This window comes from Anolis sagrei, chromosome 6 (genome assembly GCF_037176765.1).
Source record: "Anolis sagrei isolate rAnoSag1 chromosome 6, rAnoSag1.mat, whole genome shotgun sequence".
NCBI classification, from domain to species: domain Eukaryota; kingdom Metazoa; phylum Chordata; class Lepidosauria; order Squamata; family Dactyloidae; genus Anolis; species Anolis sagrei.
Genome location: NC_090026.1, coordinates 54858816 through 54882858, shown reverse-complemented (window position 1 = coordinate 54882858; position 24043 = coordinate 54858816). Strand labels below are relative to the sequence as shown.

Here is a 24043-nt window from a genome sequence, read left to right as displayed (position 1 = left end):
GTCCTCGTGGACAACAAGTTAAACATGAGCCAACAATGTGATGTAGTGGCAAAAAAAGCCAATGGGATTTTAGCCTGCATCAATAGGAGCATAGTGTCTAGATCTAGGGAAGTCATGCTACCCCTCTATTCTGCTTTGGTTAGACCACATCTGGAATATTGTATCCAATTCTGGACACCACAATTCAAGAGAGATATTGACTCTAAGCTGGAATGTGTCCAGAGGAGGGCAACTAAAATGATCAAGGGTCTGGAGAACAAGCGCTATGAGGAGCAGCTTAAGGAGCTGGGCATGTTTAGCCTGAAGAAGAGAAGGCTGAGAGGAGATATGATAGCCATGTATAAATATGTGAGAGGAAGCCACAGGGAGGAGGGAGCAAGCTTGTTTTCTGCTTCCTTGGAGACTAGGACGCGGAACAACGGCTTCAAACTACAAGAGATTCCATCTGAACATGAGGAAGAACTTCCTGACTGTGAGAGCCGTTCAGCAGTGGAACTCTCTGCCCCGGAGTGTGGTGGAGGCTCCTTCTTTGGAAGCTTTTAAACGGAGGCTGGATGGCCATCTGTCAGGGGTGATTTGAATGCAATATTTCTGCTTCTTGGCAGGGGGTTGGACTGGATGGTCTATGAGGTCTCTTCCAACTCTTTGATTCTATGATTCTATGTATATAAAATAAGTAAATAATAAATCATCCCCATCAAAATCACGGACACCATCACTCTCTGAGTCCAGCTGAGTCACAACATCTTATATGCCAGAAAATACGGTACTTTAAAACTTTGAATGCAGTTTTGCAGCAAATGAAGCACACTGGGGATGAAAAAGTAAAGTGGAAAGAGAGATAAATTGAGGTGTTTAAAATGTGGATGAAAAAGTGAATGGCAGAGAATTAATCAGGTTCTTGTTTAGGCCTCCAGCTTGCAATATGATTCTCCATCCTTCGCTGTTCCCTTTGGTTTGTGCACATTGCTTCACTGTTCTGTGCTAGCATTTGGGATACGAAATCTATGGATTCCATTTGCTTTAAAAATGTACTTCTGTAAAACTGTAGATGTCTGTTTTTGTCTTTCAGTCATGAGGCTGTAAGGTCAATGTTCCACACACAGATGAGGTGGGTTGGTCTTGAAAGCATAATACTCCCCGGTTGACCGTTCCCCCCTCTTATCCTGCACTGACACCAACATCCTATAGACAATCATAATCAAGCTTTAGAGAATTCTGTTAGTGCATCGTTTCACTGTTTCTACCACCTCTATTTTAAGCAAAAGTCCCACTAAACCCAGTTCTTCATTTTGTAATCTTTGTATTTTGTATTGTATCACTTTTCTCCCAAAATTTTAACCATCATTCTTTTACTTCTCTGACAAGCCTCTCCACACTCCTTAATGGTTGCTGTTCAACCTTTTCTTTCTCTCTTTTCCTTTCAGCAGAAATCATAGCATGGAATTCTCTAATAATAATAATAATAGTTTAACCAAAATGAATCCAATATACCTTTTAGAATAGTAGTGGATATGTGATTGCCTGATACGCTACCCACTCTGATTTTGGCTGCATTGAGTACAATGGATTAAAACGATCAATGCATTTGGGCACTGATTAAAATTTATTTATTTATTTATGATTAAAATTTATTTATTTATTTATGATTAAAATTTATTTATTTATTTATGGTTAAAATTTATTTATTTATTTATGATTAAAATTTATTTATTTATTCATGATTAAAATTTATTTATTTATTATTAAAATTCATTTATTTATTTATGATTAAAAGGACACAACAAATAAATGGTTTGTTCTCAAACTATTAATCAGAAATTATGAAATCTAGAAATGTTGAACTGGAGCAGTACAATATCAGAGGTTCTACCGTTAGCTAGTTCCAGGCCATAGGCTGGTCTCTGTTTTTGAATTCATGGCTTCCAAGCAAAGTTTCCTTGTCAGATCCCCTTACAGCACTTGGGAAAGAGTAGGAGGAATAATAATAATAATAATAATAATAATAATAATAATAATCCTTATTTATACCCCACCATCATCTGCCAGGCCATCAAATGCTAATCAAGGTGGTCAGTTGAAACATTCACACCTATCTCTAACAGACAAGAGTCCTTTGTCCCACCCTGGTCATTCCACAGATATATAAACTCACTTTCCTAGTTCCAACAGACCTCACTTCCTCTGAGGATGCTTGCAATGGATGCAGGCAAAACGTCAGGAGAGAATGCCTCTAGAACATGGCCATATAGCCCGAAAAAACCTACAACAACCCAGTCCAGATTGAGTTTTTTCCCCAAGTATGAAAGTAAGTACTGTGTCTCTCGGAGACGAGAAGGACGGTGAGTGGATTTGGACAGTGAAAGAAAAGGGATGCCGATTCCCTAGTTAAAAGCATACACTCCCACCCAGCTGCTTTTAGTCCCACTGTGAAAATGAACACTGTGAGTAGAAACTAAGAACCGGAAAGATACAGCTGGGTGAAATAGTGAGAAAGAAATGATTAAACCTTCCCCTCAAAAACTACTACTCTGATGATCCGCTTCTTCCTCCTAAGACTGCTTTGAAAAGCTGGACAATTCAACCATGGTTCTCTTGTGCCACATGCAGAGTTTTTACAAAGTTGCTTTGTGAGACTTACAGCTCCTCAGACTGTCCACCTACCATGGTCTTGGAAGTTTCATATTCAAAACAAGTTTTTTGTAAGCTGAAATTACACAGTTTTTGCTATTGGGAATAATTATGATTCATCCAGTTCAGTCTGGATCGCTTAATGTGCATGCATTTTTCTTTTTCTATGTACAAAAAGCTCTAGCCATTACATTTCTTCACTTAAGTGCTGCTTTTAAACAATATATACTTCAGTTTATATTGATGACCACAAATTGTGGGGCTATATATTTTTTCCTGTTGGCTGTTCGACATGTATACTAGAATGTGTATAGCTTGCATGGTTAAATGAATGACCGACAGAAAACACAAATGCATTTGGTTATGAGGAGATTATCTGAGGGTCATACTGAATAAAGAGCAGGATCAAACCTCTGAAGCCAGAATGACACCAAATTGGGAGGGATAGCCAATACTCCAGAAGACAGGAGCAGAATTCAGATTAGAGAGGTGGACCGAAACTAACAAAATGAAGTTCAACAGTGACAAATGCAAGATACTCCACTTAGGCAGAAAAAATGAAATGCAAAAATACAGAATGGGGGACAATGCGTGGCTCACGAGCAGTATGTGTGAAAAAGATCTTGGGGTCATCGTGGACAACAAGTTAAACATGAGCCAACAATGTGATGTGGCGGCAAAAAGTCCAAATAGATTTTGGCCTGCATCAATAGGAGTATAGTGTCTAGATGCAGAGAAGTCATGCTACCCCGCTATTCTGCCTTTTGGAAGCAGTTCAAAGTGACACCCACAATGACACATCACAGTCTCCAAGATCACTGCTGAATGCCTTTTGGATTACTAAAAAACCCCAAAAACACTTTGAACACAGATTCAAAGTGATTTCAGCTGTCAAAAATTGGAGTTCCTTTTTGTTTTGAAAATTATGGCTGGGGAGCCTCAAACAGTGCTATCAGCAACATGCAATAATCTTCTAAATGATCAGCTTGCAGATCTTGCAAAATGCATTATTGTAGATGAGTGGCATGGCATGGTGTGTATGTGTGGCAAGTGTGTGCGCGTGTGCTTGCACACACTATTTTGATTATGTTTTCCATTATTGTTGTCCTTTTTCCAGGATAGAGCTGCGTGCATTGGGAAAAATCTCTGTAGGCGAAGAGCTGACAGTTTCTTATGTGGACTTCCTCAATGTGTGTGAAGACAGAAGGCAGCAGTTGAAAAAGCAATATTATTTTGATTGCACCTGTGAACATTGTCAGAAAGGAATCAAAGATGACCTGATGTTGGCAGTGAAAGAAGGGGAAGACAAGGTTTGTGTTTAGCTTGAAGGCAACACGTATATTTCTGAAATTACCAATGGTGTATATCTTAACTGGTGCTCCTTACAGAGAGAGGTCAACCCTCCTGTTTAAGGAGCTCCATTGGCTGCCGTTCATTTTCCGGTCCCAATTCAAGGTGCAGGTGCTTACCTACAAAGCCCTAAACGGTTTGGGACCCGCCTACCTGCGTGACCGCATCTCCGTATACGAACCCACATGATATCTCTGATCATCTGGAGAGGCCCTGCTCACGATCCCACCTGTGTCGCAAGTGCGATTGGTGGGGACGAGGGACAGGGCCTTCTCTGTGGTGGCCCTCCGACTCTGGAACTCTCTCCCCAAGGACATCAGACAAGCTCCAATGTTGGCAGTCTTCAGGAGGAGCTTGAAGACGTGGTTGTTCCAGTGTGCCTTCCCAGAATAGGAAACTCCAAGCATCATGTCCCAAATGCACTTTACTAGAGATTTAAGATTGTCTGCACACCGCACCTATCTCCAAAAACCTATCCATTTTTAAATTTTTTAATCATTACATTTGGCCCGGCCTTAGTTTTAAATGCGTCGTGGTGTTATTGTCTAATGTTTACTGCTAGTCTTTTAATGATTATTGTTTAGTTTTATGAGTTTATGAGTTTATTTATTGTTGTATTTGTTATGCTGTTGTTTTATTGATGTGTTGGGCCTCGGCTTCTTGTAAGCTGCACCGAGTCCTTCGGGAGATGTTAGCGGGGTATAAATAAAAGATTATTATTATTATTATTATTATTATTATTATATTAGTTAGGGATTTTATTTTGATTTTATTTTATTGTTTATTTCCCCATAAACAATTCGGGACCTATGGCTGCAGCCTCCAATGAAATACATCTAGAGCAGTGGTTCTCAACCTTCCTAATGCCACGACTCCTTAATATAGTTCTTCATGTTGTGGTGAACCCCAACCATAAAATTATTTTGGTTGCTGCTTCTTAATTGTTTTGTTGCTGTTATGAATCGTAATGTAAATATCTGATATGCAGGATGTATTTCCATTCACTGGACCAAATTTGGAACAAATACCTAATACGCCAAATGTTAATACTGGTGAGGTTGGGGCGGGGTTGATTTTGTCATTTGGGAGTTGTAGTTGCTGGGATTTATAGTTCACCTACAATCAAAGAGCATTCTGAACTCCACCAAGGATGGAACTGAACCAAACTTGGCACACAGAACTCCCATGACCAACAGAAAAAAAAACTGGAAGAGTTTGGTGGGCATTGACCTTGAGTTTTGGAGTTATAGTCCACCTACGTCTAGAGCAGTGGTTCTCAACCTGGGGTCCCCAGATGTTTTTGGCCTACAACTCCCAGAAATCCCAGCCAGTTTACCAGCTGTTAGGATTTCTGGGAGTTGAAGGCCAAAAACATCTGGGGACCCCAGGTTGAGAACCACTGGTCTCAAGCAATTATGGACTCAAGCAGTTATGGACTTGGACCAAACTTGGTACGAATACTCAATTTGCCCAAATATAAATACTGGTGGAGTTTGGGGAAAATAGACTTAACATTACATTCAATATTAAAATCACGCCTTCTGAAGGATAATTTCCTGAGAACTTCAGGCTGTGTTTGGAAGCAGTGATGAGTTGGCTGCGAGTGAGCAGTCTAAAAGTGAATCCTGCAAAAACGGAGATACTCTGGCCTGGCCAGCTGCCAGAATTAATCCAGTCTCTGCCTGATGTCAATGGGGAAGTTCTGGTTCCGTCTGCCACTGTTAAAAGCCTTGGGGTTGTGTTGGACTCATCGCTGACGATGGAGGCCCAGATCACTGCCATAAATAAGCAGGCCTTTTTTCATCTTCGCCAGGCAAGGAAATTGGCATCCTACCTTTCGGTAGAAGCATTGGCAATGGTAATCCGCGCAACAGTCACCACTAGGTTGGACTATTGCAATGCCTTATATGCCGGCCTTCCAAAGTCAATAACTCAAAAGATTCGGATGATCCAAAATGCGGTGGCCAGGCTGCTAGCAGGATCATCTATAAGATCCCATATTACACCGATTCTGCAACAACTGCATTGGCTACCAATAGAACATCGGATCTCTTACAAGATACTGATCCCGACATTTAGAGCTCAAAATGGCCGAGGACCTTTATATCTTAGGGACTGCCTCATTCCTTTTCCCCATCAGTGGTTACCTGTCCTATACATACCAGGCCCAAGGGAGGTACACCTGGAAGCTACACGGCGTAGAGCTTTTTTCGATCTATGCTCCAATTCTCTGGAACTCATTGCCTCCATATATTAGAGCAATGTCAGAGTTGCAAACTTTTGTAAAGTCGCTCAAGACTTGGCTGTTTGGTTGTGCATTTAAGTAAAGTGATCAGTTCTAATTTGCCAAATAGTCACTGTTCTATGTTTTTATGTTGAATGTTTTTATATTGTGTAAATGCTATTTTACATTGTAAGTCGTTCGGATCACCTTGGTGGAGAGCAACTAATTAAGAAATAAAGTGAAGTGAAGTGAAGAAGTGCAGTTTGGAGTACAGAGATTGTGCTGGCAATACATATAGTCTGCTATAATTCTACTTGGTCCATAAGGAAGCTGTCAGAGGTTCTTAAAGGGTTTTCTCATACAGCACAACATGGACCCATGAGAGCTGGTGGTTCAGAAACCAGAAGTGAAATTTATCCAATCCAGGTGGTAATTCTTTAGGATCTGTCCAGATTGTATAATTTCGTTCAGCACCTTGGATAGCTCTGATAGACTTCAAGCAAAGAACCAGAAGAGATTCACAGTCCTTCTGAATTTAGAGTCACTATTCCCTGCTTTCTGAAATCTCAAGGGGTGACTGCAAAGCTGTTTGCCAAGGGAAAGCTGCTTGACCGTTCCTACTTGACAGTTGCATCTGTCAAGTAGGAAAATAAGGTACCACCTTAAAGTGTGGGGAGGCTAAATTAACTGATTTATGAGGCCATAAAGAAGACTCCAGCAAAGCATTCCAGCGGGGAAGCATGCGGGGAATGCGGAAGTGCTTCATCAGCATCGCAGATGGACGATGAAAGCGACAGCTCCCCTGGTGGCCAGAAAAAGTTAAAAACCCTCTGTGTATGTCTGTATATGTTTGTATGTCAAAGATTGGCACTGAATGTTTGCCATATATGTGTACACTGCAATCCGCCCTGAATCCCCTGCGGGGTGAGAAGGGAGGAATATAAAAGCTGTAAATAAATTAATAAATAAAGCTTAATCACATGTATAGATGAAAAATGAGTACTTACAATTATGATTCTGATCCTCAAATAAGTTTCCAGGACAGTCAGTGGTCTCCTATCTAAACACATACAATTTAAATAATACTTCTGCACTAAAATTAGTTGCATCATGTAAATGTGGCTTATAAGGTAGTTTATAGCATACATATATCATATAGATATAATAAAACCTTGTGTGGGTTTGGCCTCAATAAGACTTTCATTCATGATTTTCAAAGGTGATGGTTTTCATGGTGTATTTGGCATTTGAGCACTGTATTTGGATTTATCAGAAAGAGAACATGCATGCATGCTTGAAGCCAAGTATGCATATTTCCAGATAACATACAAATAAATCCTTAAAGTCAAGATTCAGGTAATTCAGACATTCTTAAACAATGCACAGAATGCTAGGGAAGGCGCATTGTGGAGCAGCTGGCTGAGTATCAGCTGCATTAAGATCACTCTGAGCAAAAGGTCATAAGTTTGAAGCCAACCTGGGTTGGAGTGGGTTTTCAACCAATTGTGTGTAGCCTGTTGTTGACCTTTGCAACCCGAAAAACAGTTGCATCTGTCAAGTAGGAAAATTAGGTACCACCTTAAAAAGTGTGGGGAGGCTAAATTAACTAATTTATGAGGCCATAAAGAAGACTTCAGCAAAGCATTCCAGCAGGGAAGCATGCGGGGAATGCGGAAGTGCTTCATCAGCATCGCAGATGGACGATGAAAGCGACAGCTCCCCTGGTGGCCAGAAAAAGTTAAATAGCCTCTGTGTATGTCTGTATATGTTTGTATGTCAAAAATTGGCATTGAATGTTTGCCAAATATGTGTACACTGTAATCCGCCCTGAGTCCCCTGCGGGGTGAGAAGGGTGGAGTATAAAAGCTGTAAATAAATAAAGGAAGAGTGGGACTGGGACTATGGCTGTGGAAGGTCAAGCTGAAACTCACCTTTGAGTTGTTATAATGGGAGAAAGGCACTGTCCCCACTGGTGTTATTGGCCATATTTTCCCTCATGCTAAGGTAATAAAATGGTAACTTGGATTACCAATTCCATGCTTTTAAATATACCTGATGGGGATAAAGAAGCACAAATTAATTGTTTCCATTTGCCTCTTTTAGCCATCCCCAGATGTGGTCAAAGATGTCATCCAATTCTCCAAAGAAGCAATAGAAAAAATTGACAAAGCTCGTTCTGAAGGCTTATACAAAGAAGTAAGTCATGATGCTTTTCCAATATTTTGTGTGGTACACAGTCCTACCCTATGTCAGTGTTACTCTGCAGCTGTATAATTATTAAAACATGATTCACAGCTATCAAGGGTCAGGAGAACAAGCCCTATGAGGAGCAGCTTAAAGAGCTGGGCATTTTTAGCCTGAAGAAGAGAAGGCTGGGAAGAGACATGATAGCCATGTATAAATATGTGAGAGGAAGTCATAGGGAGGAGGGAGCGATCTTGTTTTCTGCTACCCTGGAGACTAATATGGGGAACAATGGCTTCCAACTACAAGAAAGGAGATTCCATCTGAACATGAGGAAGAACTTCCTGACTGTGAGAGCCATTTAGCAGTGGAACTCTCTTCCCCGGAGTGTGGTAGAGGCTCCTTCTTTGGAGGCTCTTAAACAGAGGCTGGATGGCCATCTGTCGGGGGTGCTTTGAATGCAATTTTCCTGCTTCTTGGCAGGGGGTTGGACTGGATGGCCTATGAGGTCTCTTCCAACTCTATTATTCTATGATTCTATTATCTGAAATGCACCGCACCACACTGTATATTTTATTTATTTATTTATTTATTTGCAGTATTTCTATACCGCTTTTCTCACCCCTAGGAGGACTCATTTGAACTACCCTTGCTGATTCCATGGACTGGAAATCACAACATACTTACAAAATAGAACAATGTGAAACAAAATTAAGAGTACAGAGAGAAACAAAGGTTAAAAAAACCCTGTTATATCTGGCTCTTTCCTAGACCATTATTTGAGAGACCTGAATGAAATTCATGGGTTTTATTATCACAATGATTCTAGAAAATGATGACATTAAAATGCATACTAGCAATTTTTAATTCTATGACAGACTGTCCTGGGCTTTTTTTGTAATAAATTATTTTATTTTTATTATTTATTAGCCTTCCCCTGCCATGCGTTGCTGTGGCCCAGTCTGTGTATATGTGTTTTGTGTGTGTATATATGTGTATATGTGTGTGTTTGTTATATATAGGCTTTTAAGTCTCTTCTGCTGTGTTTTTCAGTGTTTTTATGCGTGATGGTCACTCATTGGCCTGATAGGTGTATTGTGTCCAAATTTGGTGTCAATTCGTCCAGTGGTTTTTTTAGTTAATCCCACAAATGAACATTACATTTTTATTTATATAAACTAGCTGTCCCCTGCCATGTGTTGCTGTGGCCCAGTCTGATGATCTGGAAAATAAATTAATGAGAAAGTGTTGGGTTTCTGATATATGTAATTTCTTTATGCTTGTGGGTAAACAGTATTTCTTGTTGTTTCTTTGCCAGTATTGATGTGGAGATTGTCTGGTTTCCCTACTCTAGAACATGCAACATATAGCTGTCCTTCTTAAGGGGTCCCTTTCAAATCTATGATACTATATCTCTCTGTGTGTGAATCATATATACCTATCTATATCTATGGCTGGATGGCTCTTTGTCAGGAGGGCTTTGATTATGTTTTCTTGCCCTCGTGAAGGGAGTTGGATGGCTTTAAGTATTTTCTGTTGGTCATGTGGGTTCTGTGTGGAAAGTTTGCCCCAATTCTATCGTTTGTGGGGTTCAGCATGCTCTTTGATTGTAGGTGAACTATACATCCCAGTAACTACAACTCTCAAATGTCAAGATCTATTTCCCCCAAACTCCATTTGTGTTCATATTTGGGCACATTTGGGAATATTTGTGCCAAGTTTGGTCCAGATCCATCATTATTTGAGTCCACAGTGTTCTCTGGATGTAGGTGAACTACCAGTCCCAAACTCAAGGTCAATGCCCACCAAACCCTTCTAGTGATCTGTTGATCATGGGCGTTCTGTGTGCCAAGATTAGTTCAATTCCCTCATTGATGGAGTTCAGAATGCTCTTTGATTGTAGGTGAACTATAAATCCCAGCAACTACAACTCCCAAATTACAAACTCAATTTTTTTTTTGAGTGAAGGACATACATTGGGTGGTTAGGTGTATGCTGTCCAAATTTGGTGTCAATTACCGCAGTGATTTCTGAGTTCTGTTAATCCCACAAATGAAGATTACATTTTTATTTATATAGATGTTTTGGTGTTACTTACTTTTTGCCCGTTTATGATTCTAAAAGCTGGACTCTCATAGATCCTCACTTCCCTTGTAATTTCTTGTGCTGTCACATCCATGCATTACAGAGATGGACCATTATGTCAAGCTCTGATTTTAATCTGTTTTGTTCTTAGGTTGTTAAGCTGTGCCGAACATGTCTCGAGAAGCAGGAGCCAGTGCTAGAAGATACCAACATTTATATGCTCCGGATCCTGAGCATTTTGTCAGAAGTCCTCTCTTACCTCCAGCACGTTGATGAAGCAGCTGGCTACTCAAAACGAATGGCGGATGGCTACTTGTATGCAACCTAAGTCCTGTGCTACAGAACAGGAATAAGCAACCTTGTCCCTCCAGATCAGTACTTCTCAACCTTGGGTCCCCAGATATTTTTGGCCTACAACTCCCAGAAATCCTAGCCAGTTTACCAGCTGTTAGGATTTCTGGGAATTGTAGGCCAAAAACATCTGGGGACCCCAGGTTGAGAACCACTGCTCCAGATGTTTTGAAACACAATTCCCATAAACTTTGATTTGAGACTTAAATTGTGATCCAAAAAGATCTGGAGGGTACCAGGATTCATTTTCTTGTTTAGTAATATCTCTAGTAACTCTTATTTTTAATATATAACAAAAGTATCCATTATTGGATAAGAATGTTTGTGTTTTTATATTCTTCCAATTTACATGGGAAACAATAATGGCGTCCATTTAGGGGCACCAAAAATGTTGCTCCAATCATTTTGCTCCAAAGTCTGGATTGGGAAATATGTAATATTCTGCCAATTGCACCCTAACTTCATGCATGTTGATATAGACATTGAGACATTGAGGATGAAGTCTGTCTCTCTTGGTAGCCCCATTCCTGTTACATTCATGCTGAAGTGTTCAGATTCCTTGGGTTGGGGGGGGGGGGGGGACATGCTTATCTGTACTCATTTTTCATTTAACATCTTGCTTCCCAAGGTAGCATCTAAAGCAAGGCTCCTCAAACTAAGGCATAGGGGCCGGATACGGTCCTCCAAGGTCATTTACCCGGCCCTCACTCAGGGTCAACCTAAGTCTGAAATGACTTGAAAGCACAAAACAACAACAATCCTATCTCATCAGCCAAAAGCAGGCCCACACTTCCCACTGAAATACTAATAAATTTATATTTATTGTCGAAGGCTTTCATGGCCGAAATCACTGGGTTGTTGTAGGTTTTTTCGGGCTATATGGCCATGGTCTAGAGACATTCTCTCCTGACATTTTGCCTGCATCTATCTATGGCAAGCATCCTCAGAGTAGTCACTACCTCTGACCTCACTACCTCTGAGGATGCTTGCCATAGATGTAGGCAAAACGTCAGGAGAGAATGCCTCTAGACCATGGCCATATAGCCCGAAAAAACCTACAACAACCCACAAATTTATATTTGCTAAAATTGTTCTTCATTATAATTATTTTATTGTTTTTAAGTGTTTTTTTCACTACAAATAAGATATGTGCAATATGCATAGGAATTCATTCATGTTTTTTTCAAATTGTAATCCGGCCCTTCAACAGTTTGAGGGACTGTGATCTGGCCCTCTGTTTAAAATGTTTGAGGAGCCCTGATCTAAAGGCACACGATGTTGTGGCTTTCTTGGTGAAGCTAAGTAGCTGTCTGTGTGATTGGTGTGTCTGGAAACACTTCCTTTGACTTTCATGGCAGAAGAAAGGGGCATACATGCATTACACACAAACCCTGTTCAATTCAGAGAGACCTGGATCTGTTTTGGTCCTGACATTTCTTTTCACTGTGGTGTCTCCAGACTTGGAATGGTGGGTGGAATGATAGATAGATAGATAGATAGATAGATAGATGGATGGATGGATGGATGGATGGATGGATGGGTGGGTGGGTGGGTGGGTGGATAGGGCAGGAGATAAAAGCACATTTCTATTTGTTCCTGGGACTACATGGATGGAGGAAAGGCTGGAGTGAGCCATGCTTCTCCAAATCCAAACATCTTGACAAACTGGATTGTTGTAGGTTTTTTGGACTATATGGCCATGTTCTAGAAGCATTCTATCCTGAGGTTTCACCTGCATCTATTGTGCATGTAGCAGGGCTGAGGTTGCATTGCAGCAGATGGTCTGTGGTTTTGTCTTCTCCACACTCGCATGTCGTGGATTCCACTTTGTAGCCCCATTTCTTAAGGTTGACTCTGCATCTCATGGTACCAAAGCGCAGTCTGTTCAGCGCCTTCCAAGTCGCCCAGTCTTCTGTGTGCCCAGGGGGGAGTCTCTCATTTGGTATCAGCCATTGGTTGAGGTTCTGGGTTTCAGCCTGCCACTTTTGGACTCTTGCTTGCTGAGGTGTGTAGTATGATGCTAAATTTTCAATAAACCACAGTACATGGGATCATTTGATTCACACTGTTGCAAAATATCTGGCCTGAGTGCTTGAAACACCACTTGTTGAGGTGTTCCAGCGAGTGTCTCTGTAGATCTTAGAAAACTGTTTCTTGATTTAAGTCGTTGACGTGCTGGCTGATGCACAATGGAGGACCTTCTTATAGTAACACCAGAGGCACTCCAAGTGGCCAACTACTGGTCAAAGGACATTTAATCAACTATCAAGCTTGCAAACTTTGTGCTTTGTTTGTTTGTTAAAAATGCAATACAACTTTTTGGTTTGCTCCTGACACTATAAATAAATAATCTGCATCTATGGCAAGCATGCTCACAACCTCTGAGGATGCTTGTCAGAGATGCAGGTGAAATGTCAGGAGAGAATGTTTCTAGAACATGGCCATATAGCCCGAAAAACCTACAACAACCCAGTGATTCCAGCCATGAAAGTCTTCAACAATATCTTGACAAATTGCTGAAGCATCGCTTTCATTCTGCTGGGAATACCGAAAAGAATATGAACAACGAGTAAATGCTGGTATGCAAGTGTAAATTTGGTTCTACTTTTCTACTTTGCAGGAAGCTTTACCATCCCAACAATGCACAACTTGGAATGGCTCTTATGAGAGCAGGAGTGACCCATTGGCATGCTGGTCTCATTGAAGCAGGGCATGGGATGATTTGCAAAGCCTATGCTATTCTTCTTGTGACACATGGCCCAACACATCCAATCACTAAAGATCTGGAGGTAGGTGGATACCAAGGGATCGAGAAAGTCTCTGCAGACTTTTCTTGGTTGCATGAATAATTTGTCCATGTTTCAAGAATCCATCCATTCAGCTGTTCTATGTAGTAAATAATATACACATCACTTTTCAAAATGTACATTGACTGTAGCAAGTAGCTCTTGTTCCTTGTGTCTCAGGGCCAAAGAGGCAACATGAGCAATCTAAAGTCCCCTTTCACAATAGAATTATAGCCACGTGACTCCACTTTATCTGTTATGGCAGCTTTCCATGGAATCTTGGGATTTCTAGTTTAGGAAGAGACATAAAATATAATTCTATAATTGTTCTGGATATGTAATAGGTTAATGTAATATAGGAATTCAGACTGAATGATGATTCAGGTCGCGATACAGGTCGTTTGTCATAGTCGAAACCACGATGAAACATCCACGTCTTAAAATTCCTTGCGGAATGTGGCTAGGAAGGGCACCAGCCTAATCTCTCTAGGGAGGGAGTTCCAAAGACAGGGGCCCACCACCGAGAATGCCCTTTCTCTCGTCCCCACCAGCTGTGCCTAAGATGGGGGCGGGAGCGAAAGAAGAGCATCCCCGGGTGATCTTAAGGATCGTGAGGGCTCATAAGGGAGGAGGTGGTCGCGCAGATAGGCAGGTCCTGAACTGTTTAGAGCAGTGTTTCTCAACCTGGGGGTCGGGACCCCCGGAGGGGTCACGAGGGGGTGTCAGAGGGGCCACCACAGACCATCAGAAAACACAGTATTTTCTGTTGGTCATGGAAGTTCTGTGTGGGAAGTTTGGTTCAATTCAATCGTTGGTAGGTTCAGAATGCTCTTTGATTGTAAGTGAACTATAAATCCCAGCAACTACAACTCCCAAATGTCAAGGTCTATTTCCCCCAAACTCCACCAGTGTTCATATTTGGGCATATTGAGAATTCGTGCCAAGTTTGGTCCAGATCCATCATTGTTTGAGTCCACAGTGCTCTGTGGATGTAGGTGAACTACAACTGCCAAAACTCAAGGTCAGTGCCCAGAAAACCCTTCCAGTATTTTCTGTTGGTCATGGGAGTTCTGTGTGCCAAATGTGATTCAATTCCATCGTTGGTGGAGTTCAGAATGCTCTTTGATTGTAGGTGAACTATAAATCCCAGCAATTACAACTATCACAGGACAAAATTAATACCCATTCAAATCACCCCTGACAGATGGCCATCCAGATTCTGTTTAAAAGCTTCCAAAGAAGGAGCCTCCACCACACTCCGGGGCAGAGAGTTCCACTGCTGAACAGCTCTCACAGTCAGGAAGTTCTTCCTCATGTTCAGATGGAATCTCTTTTCTTGTAGTTTGAAGCCATTGTTCCGCGTCCTAGTCTCCAGGGAAGCAGAAAACAAGCTTGCTCCCTCCTCCCTGTGGCTTCCTCTCACATATTTATACATGGCTATCATATCTCCTCTCAGCCTTCTCTTCTTCAGGCTAAACATGCCCAGCTCCCTAAGCCGCTCCTCATAGGGTTTGTTCTCCAGACCCTTGATCATTTTAGTCGCCCTCCTCTGGACACATGCCAGCTTGTCAATATCTCTCTTGAATTGTGGTGCCCAGAATTGGTCACAATATTCCAGGTGTGGTCTAACCAAAGTGGAATAGAGGGGTAGCATTACTTCCCTAGATCTAGATGCAGGCCAAAATCCCATTGGCTTTTTTTGCCGCCACATCACATTGTTGGCTCATGTTTAACTTGTTGTCCACGAGGACTCCAAGATCTTTTTCACAGGTACCGCTCTCGAGCCAGGCCTCATTGTCCCCCATTCTGTATCTTTGCATTTTGTTTTTTCTGCCTAAGTGGAGTATCTTGCATTTGTCACTGTTGAACTTCATTTAGTTAGTTTTGGCCCATCTCTCCAATCTGTCAAGATCATTTTGAGAAGTCAGACTTCTCAAGGTACAGTCGCAGCTGGCACACAAGTTTTAACTGTGCAAAGGCTCTCCTGGCCACCGCCGACACCTGAGCATCACGCGTCAGGAGGACCCCCAAACTGCAGACCTGTGTCTTCAGGGGGAATGTAACCCCATCAAACACAGCTTGCCACCCAATACCCCGTTCAGCTGTGCGACTGACCTGGAGGACCTCTGTCTTGTCAAGATTCAGTTTCAGAAAATTAAAGGATTGCAGCCTGGAAATATTATAGTGCATCTATGCGAGAGTTGTAACAATAAAAAAGTAACCGAAAATTTGGTGTGGCCCAAGATTGACGATATCTCAGAAGTCAGTGAGATGGCAGAATAAGATTTCCCACAGTAAAGGACTGGACTAGTCTATATATATAAAAATGCTCTGTGCATAATGAGTATCTTAAAAACAAAGGAACCAATGAATAAAATCACACCAAATTTGGCAACAAAACATCTCAAAACACAAGGAGTGACCATCACTCAAAAAATTATGATTTTGTCATTTGGGAGTTGTAGTTGCTGGGATTTATAGTTCACCTACAATCAAAGAGCATTCTGAACTCCATCAATGAGGGAATTGAACCAATCTTGGCACACAGAACTCCCATGACCAACAGAAAATACTGGAAGGGTTTGGTGGGCACTGACCTTGAGTTTGAGAGTTGTAGTTCATCTACATCCAGACAGCACTGTGGACTCAAACAATGATGGATCTGGACCAAACTTGGCACAAATATTCCATATGTCCAAATATGAATACAGATGGAGTTTGGGGGAAATAGACCTTGACATTTGGGAGTTCTAGTTACTGGGATTTTTAGTTCACCTACAATCAAAGAGCATTCTGAACCACACCAACGATGGAATTGAACCAAACTTGGCACACAGTTCTCCTATGACCAACAGAAAATACGTAAAGCCACCAGGGCAAGAAAACGTAATCAAAGCCCTCCTGACAAAGAGCCATCCAGCCATAGATATAGACAGATATAAATTATTCACATACACACAGAGATATAGTATCATAGATTTGAAAGGGACCCCTAAAGAAGGACAAATATATGTTGCATGTTCCAGAGTAGGCAAACCACATCAACAATGACAAAGAAACAAGAAAAAATACTGCTTACTCACAAGCATAAATAAATTACATATATTAGAAACCAACACTTTCTCATTACTTTATTTTCCAGATAACCAGACAGCGCCACAGCAACGCGTGGCAGGGGACAGCTAGTGTTCTATAAAATTCTTTGCTTCTGTGCATAACTAACTATACATAGGATGCAGAGCCAGTGGTATGACAGATTGAAAACAATTGCAGTTTGAGTCCCCAAAGGTCATAAGCAGGAGGGGATCTTGGCTTGTACATCTCACAGGCAGGGGCGGCTCGTCCATTACGTGAAGTAAGCGGTCGCAGTACACTTTTTTTGCCAGGGGTGCAGAGGCGCCTCTGTAAATGCCCCTCGACCGCCACTTGAGGAGCGCCCCCTCAGCTCACAACAGCCCTCGTAGTCCGGGGGGAGCCTCGGCTTTCTTGCCTCGCTGCCGGGCGATCCTCTTCCCAAAGGGGCCAGGCCCTTGAGCCTCACCTAGCCCCTCTCGTTCCTGCTCTACCCGGCCAACGGGTGCGTGAGCAGAGCCGGCGCTCAATCGTTCTCCGCATTCGATCCCTTCCCCATGACCGGCTCCCTTTCCCGATCCCCTGGCGCTCCACCCGCCTCCTCTCCTCTCCCCAATCCGCGGGTGGGCCAAGGGGCGGAACTGCTGTGCCTGGCCTGCTTCGGGTCCGGAGGCATGTCTGAAGACCCCAGCATGCGCACCAAAAGTCGCCTTTTCTCCTGACTTTCTCTTCAGCCATTGGGACCAAGAGAGAGAGAGAGAGCCCATCCGGGTGGAGGTATCTCCCACCTCCGCTCCCTCCTTTGTTTTTGCGCCTACCTTCAGGAAAGGTGGGCATCTCCAGCTCTGTCTCTCTCTCTCTCTTGGTCCCAATGGCTGAGGAGAAAGTCAGGAGAAGAGGTGACTTTTGGTGCACACGTAGGGGTCTTCAGGCACGCCTCCGGACCCAAAGCAGGCCAGGCAAGGGAGCAAGTGCAGCAAGTGTAGTTACTGGGATATATAGTTTACCTACAATCAAAGAGCATTCTGAACTCCACCAATGATGGAATTGAACCAAATATGGCACACAGAACTCCCACGACAAACAGAAAATATATATCAATGATTGGTTGGGGGGCGGGGGCGGCGCCAAAATACTGTTTGCTTACCGTTGAAAATTACCTAGGGCCGCCTCTGCTCACAGGTTTTTTGTTTCCGTCTAATTAGGCCATGAGGATTCAGACTGAGATGGAGCTGCGCATGTTCCAGCAGAATGAGTTTATGTACTACAAGATGAGAGAGGCGGCTTTGCAGAACCAGCAGATCCAGGTCTTGCCTGAACCCACCAATGAGATTTCACCTGGCATCTTCCAGAAGAAGCAATAACAAAGTACCTTGGTTACCCTGGAGAATTGTTGACATATTCCAGAAGCAAGGACAACATCTGAGTGGAAAAAAAGTGAAATCCAAAGAGAAATGGTGGCATTTCAGGAGGATATGACTTTCCAGCAGACAGAGCCAGAGAGACACATGCTCAGCTTCTTGGTTGATAAGTGTTTCAAAGAGTTACACACACGTGTGCATACACAGGCCTATATTCATTGTTATTAATAAAATCATTATGGAGACGCACATAGCTTCAATGTTTGTTTCATTCAGTGTGACCTGGTTCATACACTTGTAAAAACTTCACTTTGATCTTCCTTGTGTTTCACATTGGATACAACACTGGAATAACATAGAATCATAGAGTTGGAAGAGACCTCATGGGCCATCCAGTCCAACCCCCTGCCATGAAGCAGGAAAATTGCATTCAAAGCACTCCCAACAGATGGCCATCCAGCCTCTGTTTAAAAGCTTCCAAAGAAGGAGCCTCCACCACACTCCGGGGCAGAGAGTTCCACTGCTGAACGGCTCTCACAGTCAGGAAGTTCTTCCTAATGTTCAGATGGAATCTCCTTTCTTGTAGTTTGAAGCCTTTGTTCTGTGTCCTAGTCTCCAGGGTAGCAGAAAACAAGCTTGCTCCCTCCTCCCTATGACTTCCTCTCACATATTTATACATGGCTATCATGTCTCCTCTCAGCCTTCTTTTCTTCAGGCTAAACATGCCCAGCTCTTTAAGCCACTCCTCATAGGGTTTGTTCTCCAGACCCTTGATCATTTTAGTCGCCCTCTTCTGGACACATTCCAGCTTGTCAATATCTCTCTTGAATTGTGGTGCCCAGAATTGGATACAATATTCCAGGTGTGGTCTAACCAAAGCGGAATAGAAGGGGTAGCATGACTTCCTTGGATCTAGACACTATGCTCCTATTGATGCAGGCCAAAATCCCATTGGCTTTTTTTGCCGCCATATCACATTGTTGGCTCATGTTTAACTTGTTGTCCACGAGGACTCCAAGATGTTTTTCACATGTACTGCTCTCAAGCTAGGCATTGTCCCCATTCTGTATCTTTGCATTTTGTTTTTCCTGCCAAAGTGGAGTATCTTGCATTTGTCACTGTTGAACTTCATTTTGTTAGTTTTGGCCCATCTCTCCAGTCTGTCAAGATCGTTTTGAATTCTGCTCCTGTCCTCTGGAGTATTGGCCCTCCCTCCCAATACTTGGTTGGACTGGATGGCCCATGAGGTCTCTTCCAACTCTTTGATTCTATGATTCTATGATTCTAGGCCAATAGTTGCAAAGAGGCCTGCAGGCTGGCTTTGCAGACTCTGATATTGCTAACCTTTTAGGGCTTTGCAAAGCTGCAGGAGCCCTGAGAGAAATGCAAGGCAAAGACACTCTAAGCAACTAAAAAGCAACACTCTAAGCAACTAAAAAGGTAATGTAAACCAGACTCCTGGGAGACAGAACACCTCGGCTTATATTTGGGTCGGCTTATACTCGAGTATATACGGTAGATTAGCTAGGGTAGCAATCCAACAACAGCTGGAGGACCACATGATTCTTACCCTCACAAGAGCATAAAGGGTGCTTTTAATATTTGGAAAGGATTGTGTAATTAATTTTTAAAAAGAAAGACTAGGAAACTAAAGAAAGTAAAATCAAACAGTAATGGACATTTGTATTTGGAAGTATACTGTAATTTTTCTCAGTCCAAAAATGTCACACTTAGCTTGCATGATAGAATTTGACTCTTAGGTTGGAGACTTGTTTATGTAAATAATTTGAGTAATATTACTTGCTTTTCAAACAAAACCCAGAGACCACTAGAAAGTGAACACAATGGAAAACATTCTGCCTTGTTGTTTATACTATGAAGGGGACGTGTGATCATGGTTTACTACTTGAACTGAGAAAATACATGGTCAACCACTTTCAGTGCAATCTAGCCTTGCTTTGTGCTGCTTCTGTGTGTCAACAGTTACACGGCAACTGGAAATTTGGCTGGTGAAGCTTCATCAGTCTATTTCCATTATGGAAAAAGCTTTGTCTGCTGAATTTCAGTTCATTATTATACAGCTAATTCATGCAAACAACTGGCTACAAAAAAATAGCAGTTGTTGCAGTGTATGCCTGCCTTCCCCAATGTGATGGCATGCAAATGTATTGGTCCGCAATTCCAATGGTCCCTGTGCTGGTATGGCTGTACCAGGAGCTTCAGCTTCATTTTCTTTCTATTGAGTGTTTGCTAGGGCTGGGCAATTTGTTTCGTTAATTCGTAATTCGTTAAAAAATTCGTTAATTTTTGAATTACGAAATGATTACAAAACTTTTTTTTTAACCTGGAAGTGTTTTTAAATATCGAAACGGCAGGCGCCAAAAATTTTTGTATTTCCGTCCATTTTGGAAATACGTAAGATGGCCGCCTGCCGATGCTTGCTGAGAGGGCGAGCTTTTACTTTTCCTTGGAAGGGAGAGGGGCGAGCAAGCGGCGAGCGAGAGGGGCGAGCGAGCGGCGAGCGGGAGGGGCGAGCGAGCGGCGAGCGGGAGGGGCGAGCGAGCGGCGAGCGGGAGGGGCGAGCAAGCGGCGAGCGAGAGGGGCGAGCGAGCGGCGAGTGAAAGGGCCCGCCAGAGTGAGTGCCTGCCTTCCCTCCTTAATAATAATTTTAATTTCTCCTCCCTATTCTACTAAATTAATAATTAAATTTAAAAAATATTGAAAAAATATTGGAAAAAAAAGGGCGCCATCTTTACAAAATGTTTTGTAAATATTTACGAAATTTCGTAAATACCGAACTTTTTTTTTGGAAAATTTTGTAATTCTTTTAAATATAGAAACAAAAAAACCCCCCAATTACAAATCGATTTTAGAAACAAATTTTTGCGTTGTTACCCAGGCCTAGTGTTTGCATATATTCCAAGGTTCCATGCATTTGCAACAAAGTGGCTTCCCTTGGTTTGCAATCATAGGGCTAGCCACTTGTCTATCATTGTTAAGTTTTGGTTCCGCCCCTTTCCCCAGGGCCATGGGAAGAGAGGGAGCCATTTTTAGTTCAGTCTTATAGTGGAAAGCTAAGCTACAGGACATGGATTAGCTCCATCCATAGAAAAGCTTCATTTCCTTCAGCATCCGAGGCGGAAATTCCAGGGAAAAACAGTCCCAAAGCTCTGGCTGGGAGCTTACAGCCACTCAGCTTTACAGCATCTGAGAGAAACAGTCCTAAAAGTTTCGGAAGAAAACAGTTTTACAGACCCAAAGAACTCCAGCTGGAGAATCTACATAGCCTTGACTGGTAGGTCTACTTGGGACCCAAGATGCAGATTGGAACCGGTAGTAGGACCCACATCAGCAAAGCTTAGACAGTAGATTGCCTGGGAGGGGTTAATAAAGGGTTTTCCTTGTTAAAGAAAGAAATAGTTCTCCAAGCAAGGTGCCTGTTCATTTTGGGGCAAGTTAAGAAGCATTTGTTTAATCTGTTGAAGATCCAAGAAGTGTTTGTTTTATTGAAGACCTAAGCAATAATAAAGAACTTTGTTAAACATTTCAAGCCTTCTAAAGACTTTGTATGGGAAAATCCTTGAAGGTCTCTCACCCATGGCACCCCGGCTCCCCGCTGGGCACAAAGAGCATGTCCTATTTTAAAAAAACAAATTATTACAGGCCCAGCGCGTGGCAGCACAGTCCCCATCTAACATGGGATTGTAACTTGGCACATCACTGTTATTTTATTCATTTATATTCTGCCTTTCTTCCAATAGCAAGACTCAAATTAAGTAACAAGATATATTTTTTTTAAATCATTTTTATTGAAGTTTTTATTGTCAGTACATCGATTAGATGTTAATCATCGATATATTACTTATGTCTAAAAAAAAATAAAACCCGGGGGGGGGGGGAGATGGGGGATGGGCTGGGGGTGTGGATTGGGGAGGCGGAGAGGCACCTTCCTTCTGAATGGGGATGGTAAAGGGGAAGTTGGAGGGGGGATCGGTTGCCCTAATCTATCAGGGAAGACGGTAGGGGGGTTGGGGGAAGGGTGTGCACGTGGTTGGGGTGTGGGACGTGGAGTGTGTTAGTATTTTTAATTCCCTTTTATTTACTCATTGCATCCCCATATTTGGTTAGTACTTGTGTTGTCTTCTAGGTTGTTCTGCTATCTTCTTCTTGTTTTCTTCCTGTTCTGTATGTATCTTTAATTACTCTCGAGATATTTTCTGATGGGAGACCAGTCTGTTTTGTTTTCACTTGCCGTTTGTTTTGTTCTTAAGTGTTGCGTTAATATGTCCATGTTTCTTATATCCATTAGCTTTAGTCTCCAATCCTCTAGTTTAGGAATTTCTTCGTTCTTCCATTTGCTTGCTAATACCAATCTTGCCGCCGTAGCCATGTGAAATAGAAGTCTGTCCGTGTTCTTGTCAATCTCGAAGTCCAGGATTCCTAGTAGATAATATTCAGCCTTCTTTTCTATCTGTAATTCCAGTATGTTGGTTATTGTTCGATGTACCTCCGACCAAAACTTTTTAACCTTCTCACATGTCCACCAAAGATGTAAGAAGGTGCCCTTTTTCTCCTTGCACTTCCAACACCTCTCATCCACTTTTTTATAATATTTGGCTAATTTGTTTGGAGTTAAATACCAAACAAATTAAGTAACAAGATATTTAAAACAGTCCTCTCCTTCTCTTCTCCTACATATGTTCGTGCTATACATTTTTAAATAGAGATGACTGGTTGAGCACAATCTCCTACTATATCTCAACTTCTGCCTTGGATTTCACTTGAGAGAAAAGCAAGATTTGTTTAATTTATTTTAAACTACCCTTCCCCTGCCACGCGTTGCTGTGGCCCAGTGTGTGTATATGTGTTTTGTGTGTGTATATGTTTGTGTATTTGTGTGTATATGTGGTTTTGTGCATGCGTTGTAATGTATTTTTTGGTTTTTGGCTTTTTAAGTCCCTTCTGTTGTGTTTTCCAGTGTTTTATAAGTGATGGTCACTTGTTGGCCTGATAGGTGTGTTGTGTCCAAATTAGGTGCCAGTTCGTCCAGTGATTTTTGAGTTATGTTATTCCACAAATGAACATTACATTTTTATTTATAACACCAGAAGTGACTTACAGTTTCTCAAGTCACTCCGGACACGACAAAAATAAATAAATAAAATTATAACTAGCTGTTCCCTGCCACACGTTGCTGTGGCCCAGTCTGATCTTGAAAATAAAGTAATGAGAAAGTGTTGGTTTCTAATATATGCAATGTCTTGATGCTTGTGGATAAACAGTACTTGTTTTTTTGTGTCAGTGTTGATGTAGATTGTCTGGTTTACCTTATATGGAACATGCAACATATTATTGTCCTTCTTTAGGGGTCCCTTTCAAATTTATGATACTATAACTCTGTGTGTGAATCATCTATATCTATGGCTGGATGGCTGTCAGGAGGCCTTTGTTTACGTTTACTTGCCCTGGTGAAGGGAATTGGACTGGATGGCCTTAAGTATTTTCTGTTGGTCATGGGAGTTCTGTGTGGGAAGTTTAGCTCAATTCTGTCTCTAGTGGGATCCAGAATGCTCTCCGATTGTAGGTGAACTATAAATCCCAGTAACTACAACTCCCAAATGTCAAGGTCTATTTCCCCCAAACTCCATCTGTGTTCATATTTGGGCATATGAATATTTGTGCCAAGTTTGGTCCAGATCCATTATTGTTTGAGTCCACAGTGTTCTCTGGATGTAGGTGAACTACAACTCCCAAATTCAAGGTCAATGCCCACCAAAACCTTTTAGTGTTTTCTGTTGGTCTTGGGAGTTCTGTGTGCCACATTTGGTTCAATTCCATCATTGGTGGAGTTCAGCATGCTCTTTGATTGTAGGTGAACTATAAATCCCAGCAACTACAACTCCCAAATGCCAAAATCAAATTTTTAGTGAAAGACATACATTGGGTTGTTAGGTGTATGCTGTCCAAATTTGGTGTCAATTCATCCAGTGGTTTTTGAG

General features: G+C 42.0%; 1 protein-coding gene across 2 annotated transcripts in view; it reads left to right on the top strand.

The window, feature by feature from the left end:
• Positions 1-18293, top strand: part of SMYD1 (SET and MYND domain containing 1) — a 57958-nt gene extending 39665 nt beyond the window's left edge. Inside the window, exons 5-10 of one of the 2 annotated variants that reach the window (XM_060781350.2) lie at positions 1073-1111; positions 3749-3941; positions 8309-8401; positions 10626-10789; positions 13446-13614; positions 17889-18293. In XM_060781350.2, the coding sequence (XP_060637333.2) occupies positions 1073-1111; positions 3749-3941; positions 8309-8401; positions 10626-10789; positions 13446-13614; positions 17889-18047 (817 nt within the window). In that variant the 3' untranslated portion in view covers positions 18048-18293. The remainder of the gene's footprint in view (positions 1-1072; positions 1112-3748; positions 3942-8308; positions 8402-10625; positions 10790-13445; positions 13615-17888) is intronic. The other variant, XM_060781351.2, reaches the window with a different exon arrangement.
• Positions 18294-24043: the final 5750 nt, after the last annotated feature.